This window comes from Ranitomeya imitator, chromosome 1 (genome assembly GCF_032444005.1).
Source record: "Ranitomeya imitator isolate aRanImi1 chromosome 1, aRanImi1.pri, whole genome shotgun sequence".
NCBI lineage: Eukaryota > Metazoa > Chordata > Amphibia > Anura > Dendrobatidae > Ranitomeya > Ranitomeya imitator.
The window spans coordinates 1,164,419,687-1,164,442,168 of NC_091282.1; the positions used below are offsets into that span (position 1 = coordinate 1,164,419,687).

General features: G+C 44.6%; 1 protein-coding gene across 2 annotated transcripts in view; it reads left to right on the forward strand.

Moving 5' to 3' along the window:
• Nucleotides 1–22,482, forward strand: part of DHX15 (DEAH-box helicase 15) — a 61,906-nt gene that overhangs the window by 36,680 nt on the left and 2,744 nt on the right. For both annotated transcript variants that reach the window (XM_069744664.1, XM_069744663.1), the window contains 9 exons: nucleotides 4,648–4,807; nucleotides 5,821–6,039; nucleotides 12,177–12,344; nucleotides 13,764–13,850; nucleotides 13,935–14,084; nucleotides 14,685–14,793; nucleotides 17,192–17,383; nucleotides 19,610–19,732; nucleotides 21,163–21,353. In XM_069744664.1, coding sequence (XP_069600765.1) covers nucleotides 4,648–4,807; nucleotides 5,821–6,039; nucleotides 12,177–12,344; nucleotides 13,764–13,850; nucleotides 13,935–14,084; nucleotides 14,685–14,793; nucleotides 17,192–17,383; nucleotides 19,610–19,732; nucleotides 21,163–21,353 — 1,399 coding nt within the window. The remainder of the gene's footprint in view (nucleotides 1–4,647; nucleotides 4,808–5,820; nucleotides 6,040–12,176; nucleotides 12,345–13,763; nucleotides 13,851–13,934; nucleotides 14,085–14,684; nucleotides 14,794–17,191; nucleotides 17,384–19,609; nucleotides 19,733–21,162; nucleotides 21,354–22,482) is intronic.

Genomic DNA, 22,482 nt, shown 5'->3' on the forward strand with positions numbered 1-22,482 from the left:
CTCAGAAGGGAAGTAGTGACGTTTTGGAATGCAGACTTTGATGGAATGGTCTGCGGGCGTCATGTCACGTTTGCAGAGCCCCTGATGTGCCTGAACAGTAGAAACCCCCCACAAGTGACCCCATTTTGGAAACTAGACTCCCCCCCCCCCCCAAGGAACTGAACTAGATGTGTTGTTAGCACTTTGAACCCCCAAGTGCTTCACAGAAATTTAGAACGCAGAGCCGTGAAAATAAGAAATCTTTTTTTTTTTCCCCACAAACATAAGTTTTTAGCCCCCATTTTGTTATTTTCTCAAGGGTTGTGCAATTTTTCCTGAGTACGCTTATGCCTCATATGTTTGGGTAAACCACTGTTTGGTGCACGTTGGGGCTCGGAAGGGAGGGAGCACCATATGACTTTTTGAACGCAAGATTGGCTGGAATCAATGGTGGTGCCATGTTGCGTTTGGAGACCCCCAATGTGCCTAAACAGTGGAAACCCCTCAATTCTAACTCCAACCCTAACCCCAACACACCCCAACACACCCCTAACACTAATCCCAACCCTAACCTTAACCCTAACCACAAGCCTAACCCTAACCCCAACACACCCCTAACTCTAATCTTAACCTTAATTCCAATCCTAACCCTAAGGCTATGTGCCCACGTCACGGATTCATGTGAGGATTTTTCCGCAGAGTTTTTGAAAAATCTGCAGGTAAAACGCACTGCGTTTTTTACCTGCGGATTTACCGTGGATTTCCAGTGTTTTTTGTGCGGATTTCACCTGCATATTCCTATTGACGAACAGGTGTAAAATGCTGCAGAATCCGCACAAAGAATTGACATGCTGCAGAAAATACAATGCAGCGTTTCCACGCAGTATTTTCCGCACCATGGGCACAGCGAATTTGGTTTTCCATAGGTTTACAGGGTACTGTAAACGTGATGGAAAACTGCTACGAATCCGCAGCCAAATCCGTACCGTGTGCACATAGCCTAATTCTAACCCTAACCCTAATTCTAACCCTAATTGCAACCATAAGGGCTCATACCCATATGTGAGAAAAAAAGGTCCGATTTCTGGACCAAAAAAAACGGAGGCAAAACATGCAAGTGTCATGCGATGTCAATGCGTTGTTTTTTTTGTGTTGTTTTTTTTTTATAATCGCAACATCCGTGTGCAATTCGATTTTAACATGAGCTTTTACATACAGCAGCTCTGTCATTTACACGTCGTTTTACAACGAAATATTATTCAAGACACTAATACACACACACACACACACACACACACACACACACACACACACACACACACACACACACACACACCTACCTACAGGTCCTTCTCAAAAAATTAGCATATAGTGTTAAATTTCATTATTTACCATAATGTAATGATTACAATTAAACTTTCATATATTATAGATTCATTATCCACCAACTGAAATTTGTCAGGTCTTTTATTGTTTTAATACTGATGATTTTGGCATACAACTCCTGATAACCCAAAAAATACACACATGTATATATGTGTGTATATATTTGCTATCTCCATCCCAAACCCGACAGAGTATGAGACATGGTTTACATGAAGTAAACAATTTCATATCATATATTTTTTTTACATATTCCGCACTAATAATGTTCCAAGTGTATGTGTGCAAAATTTGGGGGCGCTAGCTGTTAAAATAAAGGGTTAATTCACAAAAAAACTGGCGTGGGCTCCCGCACAATTTTCTCCACCAAAGGGAAAGTCAGTGACTGAGGGCAGATATTAGTAGCCTAGTGAGGGACCATGGATATTGTAAGGTGACATTAAGCCTTGTTAATAATGGAATAATGGAGGGGTGTCGATAAGACACCTATCCATTATTAATCCAATAATAAAGGGTTAATAATACACACACACAAAATAGGGAAAAAGTATTTTAATGAAATAAATGCACAGGGTGTTGTAATATGTTTATTATACGCTCAATCCAAATGATGACCCATGTCTTCTGTAAAAAAGAACAAACAACAATATCCCATACCTCTCCGCCGCTACAGTCCTGTCCCACGATGTAAATCCATCAGAAGGGGTTAAATTTATAATTTTACAACCAGGAGCCTGCTAATGCAGCTGTGCTCCTGACTGTAAAAACTGGGGAATGAATGGAAATCAGGGGAACATAGCATCATAGACTTGCGGTGCTGCGCCCCCTGCTGGCATAACCTCATATGAACTCTAGTGTGGGAATTTTTGAGAATATATATACAGTTAAGTCCATATATATTTGGACAGAGACAACATTTTTCTAATTTTGGTTATAGACATTACCACAATGAATTTTAAACAAAACAATTCAGATGCAGTTGATGTTCAGACTTTCAGCTTTAGGGCTTTTTTCCATTTGCGAGAAACCTCTCCGTGTCTTGCATGTGGAAACGAAGCTCTGGCGCCGGCACTCCAGAGCGGAGCGTGCGGCCGCATAGCAACACGTGGAGCTGCACACTCCGCTCTGGAGTGCCGGCACAAGAGCTTCGTTTCCACATGCGAGACACGGATGTGTTCCTCGCAAGTGAAAACAAGCCCTTAATTTGAGGGTATCCACATTAAAATTGGGTGAAGGGTTTAGGAGTTTCAGCTCCTTAACATGTGCCACCCTGTTTTTAAAAGGGACCAAAAGTAATTGGATAATTGACTCCAAGGCTGTTTCATGGACAGGTGTGGGCAATCCCTTCGTTATGTCATTCTCAATTAAGCAGATAAAAGGCCTGGAATTGATTTGAGGTGTGGTGCTTGCATTTGGAAGGTTTTTCTGTGAAGTAAACATGCGGTCAAAGGAGCTCTCCATGCAGGTGAAACAAGCCATCCTTAAGCTGCGAAAACAGAAAAAACCCAATTGAGAAATTGCTACAATATTAGGAGTGGCAAAACCTTCAGTTTGGTACATCCTGAGAAAGAAAGAAAGCACTGGTGAACTCATCAATGCAATAAGACCTGGGCGCCCACGGAAGACAACAGTGGTGGATGATCGCAGAATAATCTCCATGGTGAAGAGAAACCCCTTCACAACAGCCAACCAAGTGAATAACACTCTCCAGGAGGTCGGCGTATCAATAACCAAATCTACCATAAAGAGAAGACTGCATAAAAGTAAATAGAAGGTTCACTGCACGGTGCAAGCCACTCCTAAGCATCAAGAATAAAAAGGCTAAAAAACATCTAAAAAAGCAGCACAGTTCTGGAAGAACATTCTTTGGACAGATGAAACCAAGATCAACCTCCACCAGAATGATGGAAAGAGAAAAGTATGGTGAAGGCGTGGCACAGCTCATGATCCAAAGCATACCACATCATCTGTAAAACCCGGCGGAGGCAGTGTGATGGCTTGGGCATGCAAGGCTGCCAGTGGCACTGGGTCACTAGTGTTTATTGATGACGTGACACAGGACAGAAGCAGCCGAATTAATTCTGAGGTATTCAGAGCCATACCGTGTGCTCAGATCCAGCCAAATGCAGCCAAACTGATTGGTCGTTGTTTCATATTACAGATGGACAATGACCCAACACATAAAGCTGAAGCAACCCAGGAGTTTATTAAAGCAAAGAAGTGGAATATTCTTGAATGGCCAAGTCAGTCACCTGATCTCAACCCAATTGAGCAGCATTTCACTTTGTTAAAGACTGAACTTCAGACAGAAAGGCCCACAAACAAACAGCAACTGAAAAGTGATGGCCTGGCAGAGCATAAAAAAGGAGGAAACGCAGCGTCTGGTGATGTTCATGAGTTCAAGACTTCAGGCAGTCATTGCCAACAAAGGGTTGTCAACCAAGTACTAGAAATGAACATTTTATTTAAAATTATTTAATCTGTCCAATTATTTTTGGTCCCTTTTTAAAAACAGGGTGGCACGTGTTAAGGAGCTGAAACTCCTAACCCCTTCATCCAATTTTAATGTGGATACCCTCAAATGAAAGCGGAAAGTCTGAACTTCAACTGCATCTGAATTGTTTGTTTAAAATTCATTGTGGTAATGTCTATAGCCAAAATCAGAAAAATGTGAGGGTGAGATCGGACTGCGGGGGGAACGGACAGGAGGACGGAGGGGAGCGGAGGACAGTAGAGGACAGGACGGAGGGGAGGAGATTGATGGCGGGGGCAGATCACGGTCTCCAGCCATGGCCGATGATATTGCAGCATCGACCATGGCTGGATTGTAATATTTCACCAATTTTCATTGGTGAAATATTACGATTGCTCTGATTGAAACTGAAACGTCACATTCAACAGCCAATCAGAGCGATTGAAGCCACCCCCCCCCACCCCCCCCCCCCCCCGGGCTGAAGTACCACTCCCCCGTCCCTGCAGGTCAGGTGAAATTTGAGTTAACCCTTTCACCCGATCTGCAGGAACGCGATCATTCTGTGACACAGCATATGCGTCACAGGTCGGATTGACACCGACTTTCATGACGCATACGCTGTCACAGGTCAGGAAGGGGTTAAAATCTTTGTCAAAACAAGACGGACTAGCGATGTGAATGATTAGTTCATAAGTCAGTAGGGAAAATGGCTCCTACATGGAGAAGCAGATTTCTCTGATAAAATGTAATATTTGCTTCTCTTATTGAAGTGACAGTGATCAATCCTTATGCCAATGTGTCTCTCTCCGTAGGTACATGACTGATGGTATGTTACTACGAGAGGCGATGAACGACCCCCTGCTGGAACGCTACGGTGTAGTTATACTCGATGAAGCCCACGAAAGAACTTTAGCTACAGATATTTTAATGGGTGTTTTAAAAGAGGTTGTTCGGCAAAGGAATGATTTAAAGGTAAAGCCAACATTGGCTGTCTCTGGTTCTGTCTCTTTGCAGCGGTGTGGGACTACTTCCAGCTATACAGGAGAATGATTCTAGAGAGTGAGCGTGCTCAGATATATTTTCTTTTAAATATTTTGATTTAGCAGTCTCTCTAAACGGCAGCACAGGCCGTCCGTGTATCCGCCTTCATGCAGAACGCCCCGCTCCTGGAGTATCCAGCTCTATAGGATGTAATGTGATTGTACAGCACTGACTTTACTAGGAGCTTGGGGGGTCAAGTAGCACCTCTTCCCAGGGCACAGATATGGGCAGTAGGCACCACAGTTAGTCTGTACTGCTGTTTAGAGATCGGAGCTGTAACGCTAGTTATTTAGAAAATTGTGTCTGGACTTCATTCACTTGTCATTATAATCCAAAGTACACTTTAAAGGGGTTGTCCAGTCTTGGTGTAAAAGTCTGCCATTACTCTGGGTGCAAGCTTGTGAACCATGAGTGTGTGCGCACTGTGCACTGTCAGGATTCCCTGGAATTGCTGGTGCAAGCGGTCATGTGACTGCATTTGTGATTTGCATACTTGCGGTCTCACACTGACTAGACCTATCTTGCTTCTCTCATTGCCCTTCAATTGAGAGAAGCTGAAGCCATCTATTCGGCACAAGACTACTCGCAGCCACAATACCGGGGAATACTGACGGCGCACACACCATGTACTGTCACGATTCTGCAGTCATAGTGTATCAAGCCTGGAAAATCCCTTTACATGTCTGGAAATTGTCTGTTATCGCTGTGGTAAATGTACTGCAAACACATGGATAGGCCAGGTCCTCCGGAGATTCACTCTGCAGACGGGCTGATGGTGCAGGTCATGGTGGAGGTGGCCACGCTGCTGCTTTTCTGCCGTGGTTTGATCATGTGTAGCAATGAGCAGAACTGGACTATGCTAACCACAGCGTCTTCATGCGATGTTTGCTGTCTCATTTCTAAAGTTCCACATCTGGGTTTTTTTTTTTTAATTCTTCCTGTAGGTTATAGTCATGAGTGCCACTCTTGATGCCGGCAAGTTCCAGATCTATTTCGATAGCTGCCCTCTCCTCACTATTCCTGGCCGTACCCATCCTGTAGAAATCTTTTACACTCCGGAGCCGGAGAGGGACTATCTTGAAGCCGCCATCCGCACAGTCATTCAGATTCATATGTGTGAAGAGGAGGAAGGAGATCTTCTGCTTTTCCTTACGGGCCAGGAGGTTTGTGTGTTCAGCTTACACTTGTACGTGATTGTGTAACATTCGCCTTTTGCATCCTACAACAATGAAGAGAGCGTTACACAGTGATATAGTTCCCTCTCAAAGAGAGAGAATCCCTTTACTCTTGCTCGCGGTGGAGTCTGACCTCTGGAATTCCCATCCATCCTCAGAAGGAAAATGCAACGGAGCTAGATAAAGGGGTTCTTTAGGAACAGGGAAACAGATTGTGTGAAGAGTTTCTGGGAGCGGGCGGTCATGTAGATTGCATGCTTGTGGCCGGATTCTGACTAGATGTGTCCTGCCTGGCTCAGCCTTTGTATCGAGCGAGGCCGTGCATGTCTAGTCAGCATGTGACCACTTGTAGGCAAATCACATACACGTGCCTGCCCGCTCCTGGCATTGGAGCAGAATACTCGCAGTGAGGATTCACAAGTCTGCAGTCATGTAGAATCGATGACTGCAGACCTGTACCCCAATGGCAGAGGGGAGAGGGTCTCCTGCAGCAGGTTGTGCAGAGGTGGGTGGGCACAACTGATATCCTGTGATCTATTACTTTTTTCCTGAATATTTCTGTTAATTGTAGTCTGAGACAAAATAGAATTAAAATGAAGTAGGTAAAAAAATAAAGGGTGCATATTATCTAAAAGTTATCTAGGTATACATGGGTCTAGTGAACAGGTTGAATGTTGCCCCTTCCCGACTTAGAACGTAATAGTGCAACCTAAATACAGTAGATGTTAAAAGTGGGCTCAAGGGCTGAGCCCAGAGATGCCGTCTGTAGCATCTGCCTGTAGCGAAATGGTATATGATGGTTCACCTACCAAACATACCCAATGTGCCTTTTGCCAATGGCTTTGTCTGGGGTGTATCTTGTTTATCCATTTAGCAGCACATTTTTTTTTCATCAACTAATTGACTGTTTGTGTGATACTGTATTTGCTCAGGATATTTACATCATTATCTTTTAATTCAAGAGCGTTTATTTACATATTAACCTTATGAATAGAGATGGGGGGACACCTGGATGTTTGGGTTTGGCTGAAAGTTACAAAAAGTTTGATACCAGAGCAGTACCCAGACCCATTCAGTTGAATGGGGGGCCCGAACATCCAGTGTTTGCCGCGTTGTCATGTGCCTGACAACGTGGCAAACACCGCTTCTTATTGGCGGTAAAATCATCGCCGCCGGTCAGACTGTCAAGACGGCGTGAGCTAGCAGCTGTGATTGGAGGTATAAAGTTTACCCCCAGTCACTGGTGTCAGCTGATGCTCCCATCAGATACAGCTCCCATCAGCCAAAGCCTGCTGCCACTAATGACAGTGAGAGCAGGAGCGGCTGATGGGAGTATTCATCAGTCTGCACTGTGAATAAATAATTACAAAAAATAAATAGACGGCGTGGGTTCCTCTGTATTTTTGATAACCAGCCAAGCAAAACTGACAGCTGGGGTCTGTAACCCTCAGCTGTCAGCTTCAGCTTAAAGCTATCAAGAATAGAGGGGTCCCCATTCCGATTTTTTTTTTTTTTTTTTTTAATTATTTTTAACCCCTTGAAGACCTTGCCCTTTTTTTGGTTTTGCGTTTTCGTTTTTCGCTCCACTCCTTCCTAGAGCCATAACTTTATTTTTACATCAATATGGCCATGTGAGGGCTTGCTTTTTGCGGGACGAGTTGTACTTTTGAACGACATCATTGGTTTTAGCATGTCGTGTAGTAGAAACCGGGAAAAAAATTCCAAGTGCAATGAAATTGCAAAAAAAAGTGCAATCGTACACTTGTTTTTTGATTGGCTTTTTTGCTAGGTTCACTAAATGGTAAAACTGACCTGCCATTTTGATTCTCCAGGTCATTGAGTTCATAGACACCAAACATCTCTAGGTTATGTTTTATCAAAGTGGTAAAAAAAATTCCAAACTTTGCTAAAAAAACAAAAAAAAAATTGCACAGTTTTCCAATACCCATAGCGTCTCCATTTTTCGTGATCTCTGGTCGGGTGAGGGCTTATTTTTTCCGTGCCGAGCTGACGTTTTCAATGATACCATTTTGGTGCAGATACGTTCTTTTGACCGCCCGTTATTACATTTCAATGCGATGTCGTTGGGACCCAAAAAAATGTAATTCTGGTATTTCCAATTTTTTTCTCTATGCCATTTAGCGATAAGGTTAATCCTTTTTTTTTATTGATGGATCGGGTGATTCTGAACGCGGCGATAACAAATGTGTAGGTTTGATTTATTTTTTATTTTATTTTTTTATTTTGAATGGGGCGAATGGGGGGTGATTTTAACTTTTTTTTTTTTTCATATCTTTTAAAACTTTTTTTTAACTTTTGCCATGCTTCAATAGTTTCCTTGGAAGCTGGCACAACTCGATCCGCTCTGCTACGTAGGAGCGATCGTCAGATCGCCCCTATGTAGTAGATTTACTGCATTGCTATGAGCGCCGACCACAGGGTGGCGCTTGCAGCAATCCAACATCAACAACCATAGAGGTCTCAAGGAGACCTCTGGTTGTTATGCCCATGCATCGCTGACCCCCTATCATGTGACAGGGGTCGGCGATGCACTCCTTTCCAGCCCGAAGGCCGGAAGCGGTAGTTGAATGCCGCTGTCTGCGTTTGACAGCGGCATTCAACTAGTTAATAGTGGCGGGTGAATCGTGATTTCCACCCGACGCTATTGCGGGCACGTCAGCTGTTCAAAACAGCTGACATGTCCCGGCTTTGATGCTAGCTCACCGCCGGAGCCCACATCAAAACAGGGGATCTGACCTCCGCAGTAATAGTACGGCGGAGGTCGGTAAGGGGTTATTTAAAAAAAACTACGTGGGGCTCCCCCCCATGTTTTCACATCCAGCCAAGCTAAAGTAAACAGCTGGAGGCTGGTATTCTCAGGCTGGTAAGGGGCCATGGATATTGCTCCCCCCCAGCCTAAAAATAGCAGCCTTCAGGTGCCTAGAAAATATTTAAAACAAAACACACTTTTCCATTTTTATTCAAAAATAGCAAACAGTCATACTCTCCTGACGCCCATTCCATTGAATGCCTCGCCTCTTGTAATAAAGCAAAAATAAAACACAATATGTCTCACCTGTCTCTCGTGCTGTCCCATGCCATCATCCATGTCTGGGGGATAAACCATTTTCAAGAAGGATGGTGCCAAGATGTGACCGTCCAGGCTGAGAACCACTGGTGAATGAGCTGCTCGACTAGCGGTGACCTCATCGAGGTTACTGCCGGTCACTGAGACTGCTTTTCCAGCCGGCCTGAAATGCAGTGACCTCGGTCTCACCGTGCAGCGCTGAGCTCAGAGTTCCCCACAGTTCACGGTCAGAAATTTCTCACTGTGAACTCTCTGAGCACTGCGCTACACCGTGAGACTTTAAATAAATAAATAGTTTTTAAAAATGATGTGAATTTTGTTTGTTTTTTTTATAATCAGCCAGGCAAAACTCACAGCTGGGGGCTGCAACCCTCAGCTTTCAGCAAGGCTGTTCATGAAGAATGGAGGGGTCCTAACGCCGTTTTTTAAAATTATTTCATTAAATTTAAAAAAAAAAACTGCAAGGGGTCTCCGCCCTCCGCTTTTGACAGCCAGCAAAGCTAATGCAGACAGCTGGGGCTGGTATTCTCAGGCTGGTAATGTGCCATGGATATTGGTCCCCCCAGCCTAAAAATAGCAGTCCGCAACCGCCCAGAAAAAGCGCATCTATTAGATGCGCACCGATTCTTTGGCTTTGCCCGGCTCTTCCCACTTGCCCTGTAGCGGTGGCAAGTTGGGTTCATATTGGTGGGATTGATGGACTTTTGTATTGTCCAGTGACATCAGCCCTCGGCTTAGTAATGGAGAGGCGTCTATAAGACACATAACCATTACTAATACTATAGTTGTATTGTAAATAAACACACAGAATAAAGTCCTTCAACCGAAAGAATGACACAGACTCCTTTAATGATTCTAAATTGAATCCTACTGTAATTCATGTCCGGTAATAAACACTTTTCTACCTGGACGGTGCCTAGATGTGACTGTCCAGGCTGAGAACCATTCATGAATGAGCTGCTGGTCACTGAGGCTGCGTTCCCAGCCAGGCAAATGAACTGTGGTGACCTTGGTGAGATCCCCGCTAGCACAGTGAGAAAGTCTCGCGTGCAGAGGCGAATTCACCGCAGTTCACTGATTTGGTGAGCTCGCCTTTGCACCAGGAGACTTTCTCTCTGTGCTAGAGTTGATCTAAATAATTTAACCCCTTAGTGACGGAGCCAAATTTTTGAAATCTGACCAGTGTCACTTTATGTGGTAATAACTCTGGAATGCTTCAACAAATCCCAGTGATTTTTACTGTTTTTTTCTGGTCACAATATACTTTATGATAATGGTAAACTTGGGTCGATATGTTTTGTTTTTATTTATAAAAAAATATCAGAATTTTGAGAAAAATGTTAAAAAATAGCAATTTTTAAACTTTGGATGATTATCCCTTTAATCTAGATAGTCATACCACAGCAAACCATTAATAAATAACATTTCCCACATGTCTGCTTTACATCAGCATCATTTGTAAAATGTTATTTTATTTTGTTAGCATTTTAGGAGGATTAAAAATGTAGCAGTAATTTTACATTTTTTCAAGAAAATTTATTTTTTTTGGACTTATCCATATTTGAAGTGACTTTAGGGGTTTCATATATTGGGAAACCCCCAAACGTTATACCATTTTGAAAACCGCACCTCCTGACATATAGAAAACTGCTGTCAGGTAGTTTATTAACCCTTCAGGCGCTTTTCAGGAATTAATGCAAAGTGGCATGACAGAAATGAAAAAGTGTATTTTACCACCTAAATGTCGCTAACTTCTAAACAGATTACTACAGCCGACACTCTAAGGCCGCCATTTGGTTGTGAATTGCCATGGCAAACATCAGGACCACAAAATCGTGATGTGAGGGCACCAATTGGGATAAAGAAGAAGCCCCTACACTCTGTTAACCATTTATAATGTAGTCACTATTGACAGCAGCATCTAAGGGGTTAAACAGATATGGACGGTGCAAACACTGATCGTGGGTGATACAGCAAGTTGTCAGCTATAATGTACAGCCGACAGCTGCTGGATTGTCACCTGTATGGGGAGGCTATTCTCTTATATCTCAGGTCAGTTAAAAGACGTATTGGCTGTCATTAAGGGGTTAAAAAAAATTGTAGGGGCGCCCCTCTTATCTTGATAACCAGCCTTCTGAAGCAGTTTTGCCTGGCTGGTTATCAAAAATACAGGAGAACCCATGCTTTTTTTTTAATTTATATTTTTTAAATATGTTTTACAGCACAGAAGTTGGCTGATGAATGATACTCCTATCAGCCACTCCTGCGTTAAGTGTTATTAGAGGCAGCAGGCGTCGGCTGATGGGGCAGTCATCCCATCAGCTGACACCAATGACCAGAGGTAAACTTTATACCTCCGATCATAGCTGCGGGCTCACCTTATTTAACAGCATGGCAACTGCGGCTGTCTGACGGCGATGATGATTTGCTGCCATTGAGAAGCGGTGTTTGCTGTTTGGGTTCGCCCATCTCTACCTTTGAATCAATACGTTTTTTTTTTTTTTTTATTTGTGTCCTTATTGGTTCATTTGGTGGGTAATATCTTATGTTTGTTAGAGCAAATGATTGCAGGTTAAAAAAAGAAGAAAAATTGCTGTGTTCCCAGCCAGATAATTTTTACATTGCAATGAATACTGTAAAACAAAGACCGCAAAAGCAATTCCATTCCCTCCAACATTTCCCTAGAATTTTGGAAATGTTTTCTCCCAGTGCATTATATAGCAAAATAAATGTAATTCCCAGTTACAATGCGTCTTTCAAAAAGGAAGCGCCAAACCCCCCCCCCGCCCCTTGCAGCTGTGTGGACAGAAGCATAAAAGTTTGGTGGAAGATGTTAAATCCTCCTGCCATGATTCTTTAGGCCTTTCTCGTTCATTTCCCAGAGGTTCTGCACATTGTAATGGTGGTCGGTGCAGTTAATATTCGTTGGGAGCCTGGAGAAGTTTAATCACCGACCCTAACAAAAATGGTCGCCTGTGCTAGAGTGAATGTTCTGAGTGCCCTCATGCGATTCCTGAATTCCTTTCTTTATCTTTAGGAAATTGATGAAGCATGTAAAAGGATAAAACGAGAAATTGACGACTTGGGCCCTGAAGTTGGGGATATCAAAATTATCCCTCTGTACTCTACCCTTCCACCCCAGCAACAGCAGAGAATATTTGAGCCCCCTCCACCCAAGAAAACTACCGGTGCAATAGGAAGAAAGGTAAGCCTAAGAAACCTCTTTGTAGATCTTTTTAAGCTTTCATGTATCACAATATATTGGAGAGTGCTTGGCCTCGTCGTCACAATCCCGACAGCTGGCTGCCGAGCACTTTGCTCTCTCTCGCACCCTCTCTCCTCTTTCATTTAGCTATGCCGCCTGACCAGACTGTGATCAGGAGTGCACCGCCCCCGGAAAGCATGGAGGCTAGGGAGCGTTGCGCTCCTGAAGATTATAGTTGCAGCCATTGTATCCTGCCATCACAAAGTCAAATAACAGAATGGCTATTTGAAATGGAAAACACAGCAATGTTGTACCAATGAGCCATTATGATATTCTAAGTGGACGCTACCTTTACATTGTAGTGGATTTTGGAATTTTTTGTGCCATGACACTGGATTCATTGATGCACGTCAGTGTCTTCGTGACATTGAGAGTAATTGCTGTCCTGTAAAAGCTCCTTTCTAATGTGATGATCTGAAATCAATCGGCAAAGTGTGCATGTTACTGCAGCAGATACAACCCATTTGTGAGGACACCACGCCATTGCATTGATACGTAAATGCATTTCCATTTTCCCATACAGGTTTTTAAAGGATACCTATTAATAATTTTTTTTTATGCGAATGTGACAGGGCATGAAACACCTTGCATGTCTTTGGCGACACATAGAAAGTCTGCACTGAGGAAGGTGCCGCGCGCCCTCCTGCGTCCCGGGTGCCGCGCGCCCTCCTGCGTCCCGGGTGCCGCGCGCCCTCCTGCGTCCCGGGTGCCGCGCGCCCTCCTGCGTCCCGGGTGCCGCGCGCCCTCCTGCGTCCCGGGTGCCGCGCGCCCTCCTGCGTCCCGGGTGCCGCGCGCCCTCCTGCGTCCCGGGTGCCGCGCGCCCTCCTGCGTCCCGGGTGCCGCGCGCCCTCCTGCGTCCCGGGTGCTTCTTTTGGGCATGTCATGGGGTCGTAAACACATGGCAATGCCACTACATTTAGCCTTAAACGTCATATGGCTTCAAAACATACCATTTGATAATGTCACGCACTGCCTGGCCATATGTATACTAACCTGGGTCTTGTGACTGTACAGATCACTTGGGCTACTTTCACACATCAGGTTTTTTGTTTCAGGCAGAATCCGGCTAATGTTCCAAAAAAACGGATCCTTTGCGAATAGTGAAAAAACTGATGCAACAGATCCGTTTTTCTGCCGGATCCTGTTTTTATTTTTAACTTGGAGTTTATAGGAGAGAGAGACCGACCGACCCCATCAGGCACAATCCGGCGCTAGTACAACTCTATGAGAAAAAAAGCTTGCCGGATTGTACCTGAAACAAAAAAAAAAACCTGATGTGTGAAAGTAGCCTTAGAGAAAATAACGCATCCACTAATGTGAGCATTCGTACAGTTATGTTTCTTTTTGTCACTTTTTTAGGTGGTGGTGTCCACTAACATCGCTGAGACCTCATTGACCATCGATGGTGTTGTATTTGTGATCGATCCAGGATTTGCTAAGCAAAAGGTAGAAAAGTCGCTTTTATTACTGATGTAGACATACACTTGCAGATCAGTGTTATTAACGTGCCTCTATTTCTGTGCCGGATAGGTGTATAACCCTCGAATTCGAGTAGAGTCGCTCCTGGTGACGGCCATCAGCAAGGCTTCTGCACAGCAGAGAGCGGGGCGCGCTGGTCGTACCAGGCCCGGGAAATGCTTTAGACTTTACACAGAGAAGGCGTACAAAACAGAAATGCAGGTAGGTGGTTTTTCTTTTTTTCTTTTTGCTATATAACAGACAATATCCACATGAGACACCTGTGGATTTTACATCCGCTGCATGTAAACATTACACTGAGAATTGTATTCCCAGCTCTGGATAGTTCATGGACCGGACCTATCTCATTGCAGCACTGTACATGGAGAGATGGCAGCTGGCGTGTGTCCCATAACTAGAGTAACGGCTGTTACTGCAATTCATGTAGAAGTGAATGGAGACAGCCACGCATGCTTGCCCGCCTCTCTTTTCACATCAGAATAAGACAGATCGCCATTTTGGATTTGGATTTTGGACCTACATATTTTAGACATTTTATGGCCCATTCTGTATCTGAGATGGGCATACGGCATTGTATGCAGTGGTTAAAGGGGTTTTCTAGGAATTTGATTACCTATTGTTTACAGTAAGTCCTCTATCGTATCATGGTGGGTGGGCCGACACCTGGCAACCCCAGCATCCTGTGGTGCAGGGCTCTGGTGGCTGGCAGAGGAGGGCTCTGGGGGCCCGCGGTGAGATGACTGATTTATAGATGGCTGTAATTGTGATGATTTTGTATAAATGTCTCGTTATCTCCATCAGGACAACACGTACCCAGAGATCTTGAGATCCAACCTGGGATCAGTGGTGCTGCAGCTGAAGAAGCTTGGCATTGATGACTTGGTACATTTTGACTTCATGGATCCTCCAGGTATAATGCTGCGTGTACCTGGGAAAATACTGTCTTATTGGATTTTAGTTTCACCCAGTACTACACTTGTCATAGTTCTCTGCAGAGCTTTAGTGTAAATGTTGCCTGGTTTCCATCTATATTCTCATGTTTCGTGTGCTTTGAAAAACCTCGGTTATTAATGTCCTCATGTAGTAGAGGAGCACAGTGTTCTCAATGTTCTTTTAAGTCCTGCTTAATTAAGTCGTTTGCCGTTAGCCATGTAAAATGAACATGATTATTGACGTTCCAGCTGGGAAGTGTAATGCTGACGAACCGTCCACTTCTCCGAGCAGAGCAGCAAACATCTGTTCATTTACAGATCTCGCCCAAAGGCAGACTATGGCAATAATGTACAGTTATGCTGTACCCCCCCACTCGTAATACAAACCGCAGTCATTCACTGTATCGTACATGTATGACCTGGGGACTGCGCGACACATATAAGCAGTGGAGCCATAATAAATGGTTAAAGGGGTTCTCCAGCGCCGCCCCCGCCATTGTGGAATGACGTACCGGCAGATGGCAGCCAGGATGTATGCATGATCGGCAGGTATCGGATTAGGATGGGATGTGTGCATGATCGGCAGGTATCGGATTAGGATGGGATGTGTGCATGATCGGCAGGTATCGGATTAGGATGGAATGTGTACATGATCGGCAGGTATCGGATTAGGATGGGATGTGTGTATGATCGGCAGGTATCGGATTAGGATGGGATGTGTACATGATCGGCAGGTATCGGATTAGGATGGGATGTGTGCATGATCGGCAGGTATCGGATTAGGATGGGATGTGTACATGATCGGCAGGTATCGGATTAGGATGGGATGTGTGCATGATCGGCAGGTATCGGATTAGGATGGGATGTGTACATGATCGGCAGGTATCGGATTAGGATGGGATGTGTGCATGATCGGCAGGTATCGGATTAGGATGGGATGTGTACATGATCGGCAGGTATCGGATTAGGATGGGATGTGTGTATGATCGGCAGGTATCGGATTAGGATGGGATGTGTACATGATCGGCAGGTATCGGATTAGGATGGGATGTGTACATGATCGGCAGGTATCGGATTAGGATGGGATGTGTACATGATCGGCAGGTATCGGATTAGGATGGGATGTGTGTATGATCGGCAGGTATCGGATTAGGATGGGATGTGTGCATGATCGGCAGGTATCGGATTAGGATGGGATGTGTGTATGATCGGCAGGTATCGGATTTGAATGGGATGTGTGTATGATCGGCAGGTATCGGATTAGGATGGGATGTGTACATGATCGGCCGGTATCGGATTAGGATGGGATGTGTGCATGATCGGCAGGTATCGGATTAGGATGGGATGTGTGTATGATCGGCAGGTATCGGATTTGAATGGGATGTGTGTATGATCGGCAGGTATCGGATTAGGATGGGATGTGTACATGATCGGCCGGTATCGGATTAGGATGGGATGTGTGTATGATCGGCAGGTATCGGATTAGGATGGGATGTGTACATGATCGGCCGGTATCGGATTAGGATGGGATGTGTACATGATCGGCAGGTATCGGATTAGGATGGGATGTGTACACGATCGGCAGGTATCGGATTAGGATGGGATGTGTACATGATCGGCAGGTATCGGATTAGGATGGGATGTGTGTATGATCGGCAGGTATCGGATTAGGATGGGATGTGTACATGATCGGCAGGTATCGGATTAGGATGGGATGTGTGTATGATCGGCAGGTATCGGATTAGGATGGGATGTGTGCATGATCGGCAGGTATCGGATTAGGATGGGATGTGTGTATGATCGGCAGGTATCGGATTTGAATGGGATGTGTGTATGATCGGCAGGTATCGGATTAGGATGGGATGTGTACATGATCGGCCGGTATCGGATTAGGATGGGATGTGTGTATGATCGGCAGGTATCGGATTAGGATGGGATGTGTACATGATCGGCCGGTATCGGATTAGGATGGGATGTGTACATGATCGGCAGGTATCGGATTAGGATGGGATGTGTACATGATCGGCAGGTATCGGATTAGGATGGGATGTGTACATGATCGGCAGGTATCGGATTAGGATGGGATGTGTACATGATCGGCAGGTATCGGATTAGGATGGGATGTGTACATGATCGGCAGGTATCGGATTAGGATGGGATGTGTACATGATCGGCAGGTATCGGATTAGGATGGGATGTGTACACCATACCTGACACTGACGCTTCTGCCAACGCAGCGACAACTGTGCCGCTTCTTGTAACAAAGCGGCAGTGAGTCTCCAGAGAACCTTGCATTGATTTGATTTTCTTTGCATGCTTTTTATGCCACTAATATTACTATTTTTTTTTTCTCTCCTCTCTTCCCTCCATCCATAGCACCTGAAACACTGATGCGTGCTCTGGAGCTGCTCAATTACTTGGCTGCCTTAAATGATGATGGAGATCTGACCGAACTGGGATCCATGATGGCAGAGTTCCCCCTGGACCCCCAGCTTGCCAAGATGGTCATTGCCAGTTGTGACTACAACTGTTCTAATGAGATCCTGTCCATAACCGCTATGTTGTCAGGTAATAGCAGGGCACATGCAAAGGACGTGCCCCCTTCAGAATGGCTTACTGTATGAAAGTCATCCCTCCTTATGTGGGGTTGTGCGGAGCTGAGACTAATCCCTACACCTTCTCCAGTCTTTATACATTTGGATAGAGATTGGCATGTATTGTTGCCCATGTTTGCTGTAGAAATGGCTATGGCACTGGATGGCACCCTAGATAATCTTGCCTTTGCATGCAGCATACTTGTCCTTGCCCCGGGTACACAGGCCATAAGCTTTATACACCGGTCAATGGCATCTCCTAGGTGTTGGCCATCAGACCATAAGCATCTTGGATTTCCTCCCCCAGACGAGTTCGGCCAGATGGGTTTCTACCCCTCTTTATTGCCACTAAACACATAATGCCATGCTGTGAATGTTTAGTAGATGTGGGTCCAACCTGAATCCCTCACATTTGTTGAAAAGGGGGCATTTCTATTGCCACCTGCAATGAAGAGGGTACTGTACACACATGGCTCTTACGTTTGAGAGTCCTGAATACTTCAGATAGGAGTACCCCCTCAGCACTAACTTTTGCCCAATGTTAATGTGCTTGTTCAGTTGGCTGAAAAAAATCTTTTAGCCAAGAGCTGTCTTGTGTATGGCCAGACCCTGTCACCTTCATATTCTCAGCGGTACTAGAGCTCCTTTCAGGTACAGCTTCTCCCCCTGGTAGAACTATGGTCAGACTTTACATTTTAGACTTAATATATTTGGGTGAAACCTGTGCGGACCTCGTCCATGACAAATGCCCCCAATCTGTCAGTGTGACGGAGCTTGCATGTCCCGGCAGCAAGCATGAATATGACATCTGACAACGTTGTGGAACAGTTTTTCTGATTAGACCATGTTGATTCTTCTATAGGAGTAGTAACTAACTTTGGGAAACTATCTGAAGAAAGTGAAAAACTTGAGTCAGCCTTAACCTTGCTGTGCGTCCGTGCATCCGTACTTTATTCATTAGATGTATATGCTCATTTATTATCACCTTTTTCTTTTTATAGAGCTTTCAGATGAATCAGACTCAGAGCAGACGGGCAGGGCAGTGAGGCTATGTTTTTTGTGCTCGGCTTCTGTGGAGGTGGCAGTAGCTTAGAGGGAGCAATTGTAACTATTCACAGCCACGGCTGACAACTTCTGAGAACCTTTATACTCTGCGACAATGTAAACGGTTAATGATTACGTGACACCCGGGATAAACTATATAATTATCACTCGGTGAGTGGCATGTAAAGAAATGCAGCATATTCCTCCATACAAGAACCTGCAAGCCCTTTATACTATCAGTTTCTAAGTATTTATTTTATGTAGTTGTCTACAATGGCTGCACAATAGCTCTAGTTGTCAAACCGTAATCCTAGCTGCTCCTTTTACAGAGGTCCCCATATCGGTCAATTGCTACCTGTTACAGATAACGCTGCCTCCATCTGTGCCGTCATCCCCCTACGATCTGTACTGTGGTGGAACCTGTTAGCGTTCTGTTTCCTTATAGCGCCACCACAGGGGGAATTTGGGATTGTAATTAAAAAACATACCACTGGATGGGTCCGTCATAGAGGGGAGCTTTTTGTAATGTGTCTCCACTTGGGACTAAGAGATGAAGATCCACTATATTATCACAGAACCTTTTAAAGATGGCAGGCGCTGGCTTTTCGCCTCCTGTCGCTTACATATGTACCAGTAAATAATATTTGTCTGCAGACTTAATCTTAACATCCTATAGGCTTCAGAGGTGTTTAGGAAGTTTCCCTACTGCTGCCACCTCCGCAGAGATCCACTGGTTCTCTATAGAAGGCGTAGTCAGGGAGGCTGCAGGAAGCACATCCAGCCCTGTCCCAGCGGTTTCCATCCTGTTCCCTCAGGCCCTGCCTGAGACGGCAGCCTTTCCAGGTGGTCCTGTTTAGACCTTATGACCCCAACATATATTTGCTCACTTGCTGGCCGTCACGGTGCTGTACACATCAATAAGTTCTAGACAGTATAATCGGATGCCTTGTAGTTTTGAAACCCTCTTGTCTTACAGATGGGGTTAGGTGTGGATGTACCACAGAAAGGTAGTATTCAGCCCAAGATGCAGTTGGAGGTCCGTCCTGCCCTGCCCTATGCTCTGTGAACTGACCTAGCTAGGCCTTGTTCCTCTGTCAGTGAATGCGTGACTCATCCATATGGGCATTTGTGTTGGGCCCATACCAACCTTGTTTAGTCCCACAGTGTTTTATCCGACCCACGGAAGTCAAGAAAGCTGCAGATGAATCCAAGATGCGGTTTGCCCACATAGACGGCGACCATCTGACGCTGCTGAACGTCTACCACGCCTTCAAACAGAGTAAGTGGCGTCTGAAAATCTGGACCCTGCGTGTAAGGATATGGGGGGCTTGGATAAGTTCAGTTTAAGGCTCTGTTCACATCTGCCACTGTTCTAGGAGAACTAAAACACCGTGCCAAATATGGCCTCCTGCAGATATTATTGCTGCTGTCTTCAGTCGGGGTACGTTATGTTCCCATGAGATGTCAAAAGTTTAGAAAGTAAAAATGACGTGGAGTTATTTTTCTCAAGAAGAAAAAGACCTAAATACAGATGTGAACAGAGCCTACGGCCATATTCCCACTTTGCACTTTTTTTTGTTTTTATTGCGAAGAAAACCTGTATGTAAGGCCAAACTCACATCCGTGTGTCACAGTATGGACTGCGATGTACCAGAAGTCTCGTACAAAAGTATAAGACTGTTGTCTAATGGGTGTGTGAATCTGGACTAACCCTTTAAGCCAAGCGGGCATGATTTCATGAAAACTCGTGCTTGCTGTGTCTTTTAGAGAATTTTGACCTGTGTATATTGTCTATAGGCTTCAATCAGGAGCTGTAAATAAAATGTAAGTGCTTTTTTTGCACTAAAGCATCTCCTAAAAATATGTAGTCTCTTCCCCTGGCGATCTCCATTCAATCCGGTGCTCATCAATCCAACATGGCTGGCGTGGGGAGCGCAGAGGTTAGTGTAAAGCAGCCTCCCCTGGCGTCATGTGTCCCAGGATGAACTTCCACCGCTCGGCACAAGGATTGAAGGGGACCGGGTTGTGGGGAGGTCAGAAGAATAAGACAAAGGTGGAGGGTCGCTTTAATGACCTTCATCTGGGTGAAACGAGCGGGAAATATCCGAATCTGCAGAAGAAATCTTGAAGCATAATGTGTAGTGAAATACAACCCTATGACGCTGGATTATGGCTGTCATTCTCTGACATGGCTGATTCATCCTGCCGGCATATGAACAAGCCGTCCGCCTACACTCTAAGCCTCGCAGGCTTTATACCACGGACAAACCCTCTGCAGAATCCCCACGTCTTGCATGCAGATTTGCTTGTGGATTTCACTTTGCAATCCTTCAGATTTTCTGCTGGATTGGTGTGCAGTTTCCTCCCACGGGTTTCTTTTACAAACACTTTATTTTTCAGTTTCTTAAGAAACAAACTTTGTCAGTTTCCAAGCATTTTTATTTTTTTTGTGCTTCTTTTTCCCCTCAAGTCCTATAAAGAAACCATGTTGAGAAAAGTCACAAAAAGTGCAGAAAAAAAAAGTCAAAATCCAGGCTAATTCATTTTATTTTTCTATATCAAAATGACCTGAGTGGCGTCTTGTCCTTCTGTCTTACCTTGACCCACAGCGGTTTTGTGACCAGTAATGATGTGTCATTTGGTCGTCGTCTTGAGCCTTTTTTTTTTCCTTCATTTTCTGATCAAGGTGTCTAACTCTTCCTCCCGCAGATCACGAGGCGTCTCAGTGGTGTTATGACAACTTCATTAACTACAGGTCCCTGATGTCTGCAGACAATGTACGGCAGCAGCTGTCCCGAATCATGGACAGATTTAACTTGCCACGTAGAAGCACAGACTTCACAAGCCGGGATTATTACATTAATATCAGAAAAGCTTTGGTTACCGGCTATTTCATGCAGGTACGTTCCAGCATCTGGAAGAAGAGCAGACTCTGGGTTGCTGCCTTCCAGGTTGACTTCAGATGGGAAATAAATTGCATAAACTGTTATGAGAGTCGCTAAAATCATATAAGCGGGTCTTGTAGGAATTCGTATGTGAGAACTGGAGTACAAGCAATTAACTCCACATAAATGGATCGTGGCCTCCCTACTGATCTGTGATATGAGAAAATTAACTCCTCGTCTGCCTGTTGACGCCTGTTCCTGTTCAGATTTTTTTTTTTTCTTTTTCTAAGCTACTTGAGTTAGACGAAATTATCCAACATGTGCGTTGTCGGCTCTGTCACCTCAGATCTTGATAAATATTGCATGCTCAGAAATGTCTGCTGGTCTCCAGCCCATGATGGGCTCTTTCCGAACAATTTCCTTGCACTGAGTATATTCATACACCTGGATTGTCTGATTATTGTGCTAATTTCCTAACATGTAACTAATTCTTTAAGCATCTGTCCATTTTTAAAAATTTTTTTTCTAAAATGTATTATGCTTTGCTTATATGGCGCCATCTTATTCTGCAGCGCTTTACACATCATCATCGCTGTCCCCGATGGGGCTCACAATCTAAATTACCCATCAGTATGTCTTTAGAGTGTGGGAGTACCGGGAGGAAACCCACAGAAACACGGGGAGAACATACAAACTCCTCGCAGATGTTGTCCTTGGTGGGATTTGAACCCAGGACCCCAAGGCTGCAGTGCTAACCACTGAGCCACCGTGCTGCCCAGTCATGGAAAGACTTTCAGGAGGAGAACGTGTAATACTTATATATTAGTAAACTCTTAAATCATCATGATCCGAACACATTTTGCAAAAATTAAGATAAAGTGGCCAACCCCTTTAAATAGAATCTATTACCAGTTTTTTGCTACCTGTCAGAGAGCAGCATGATGTTGGAACAAAGACCCAGATTCCAGCGATGTGTCGCTTACTGGGCTGCTTAATGCCGTTTAGATGAAATCACAGTTCTATCTGCTACAGAGCTATCCGTTCGCTAAACGTTGAGCTCTGTATAACCCCTCCCACATCACAGTGCATAGGCAGAATGCAGCCAATCCGTGGTGGGGGTAGGGTTATACAGAGCTCATAAATG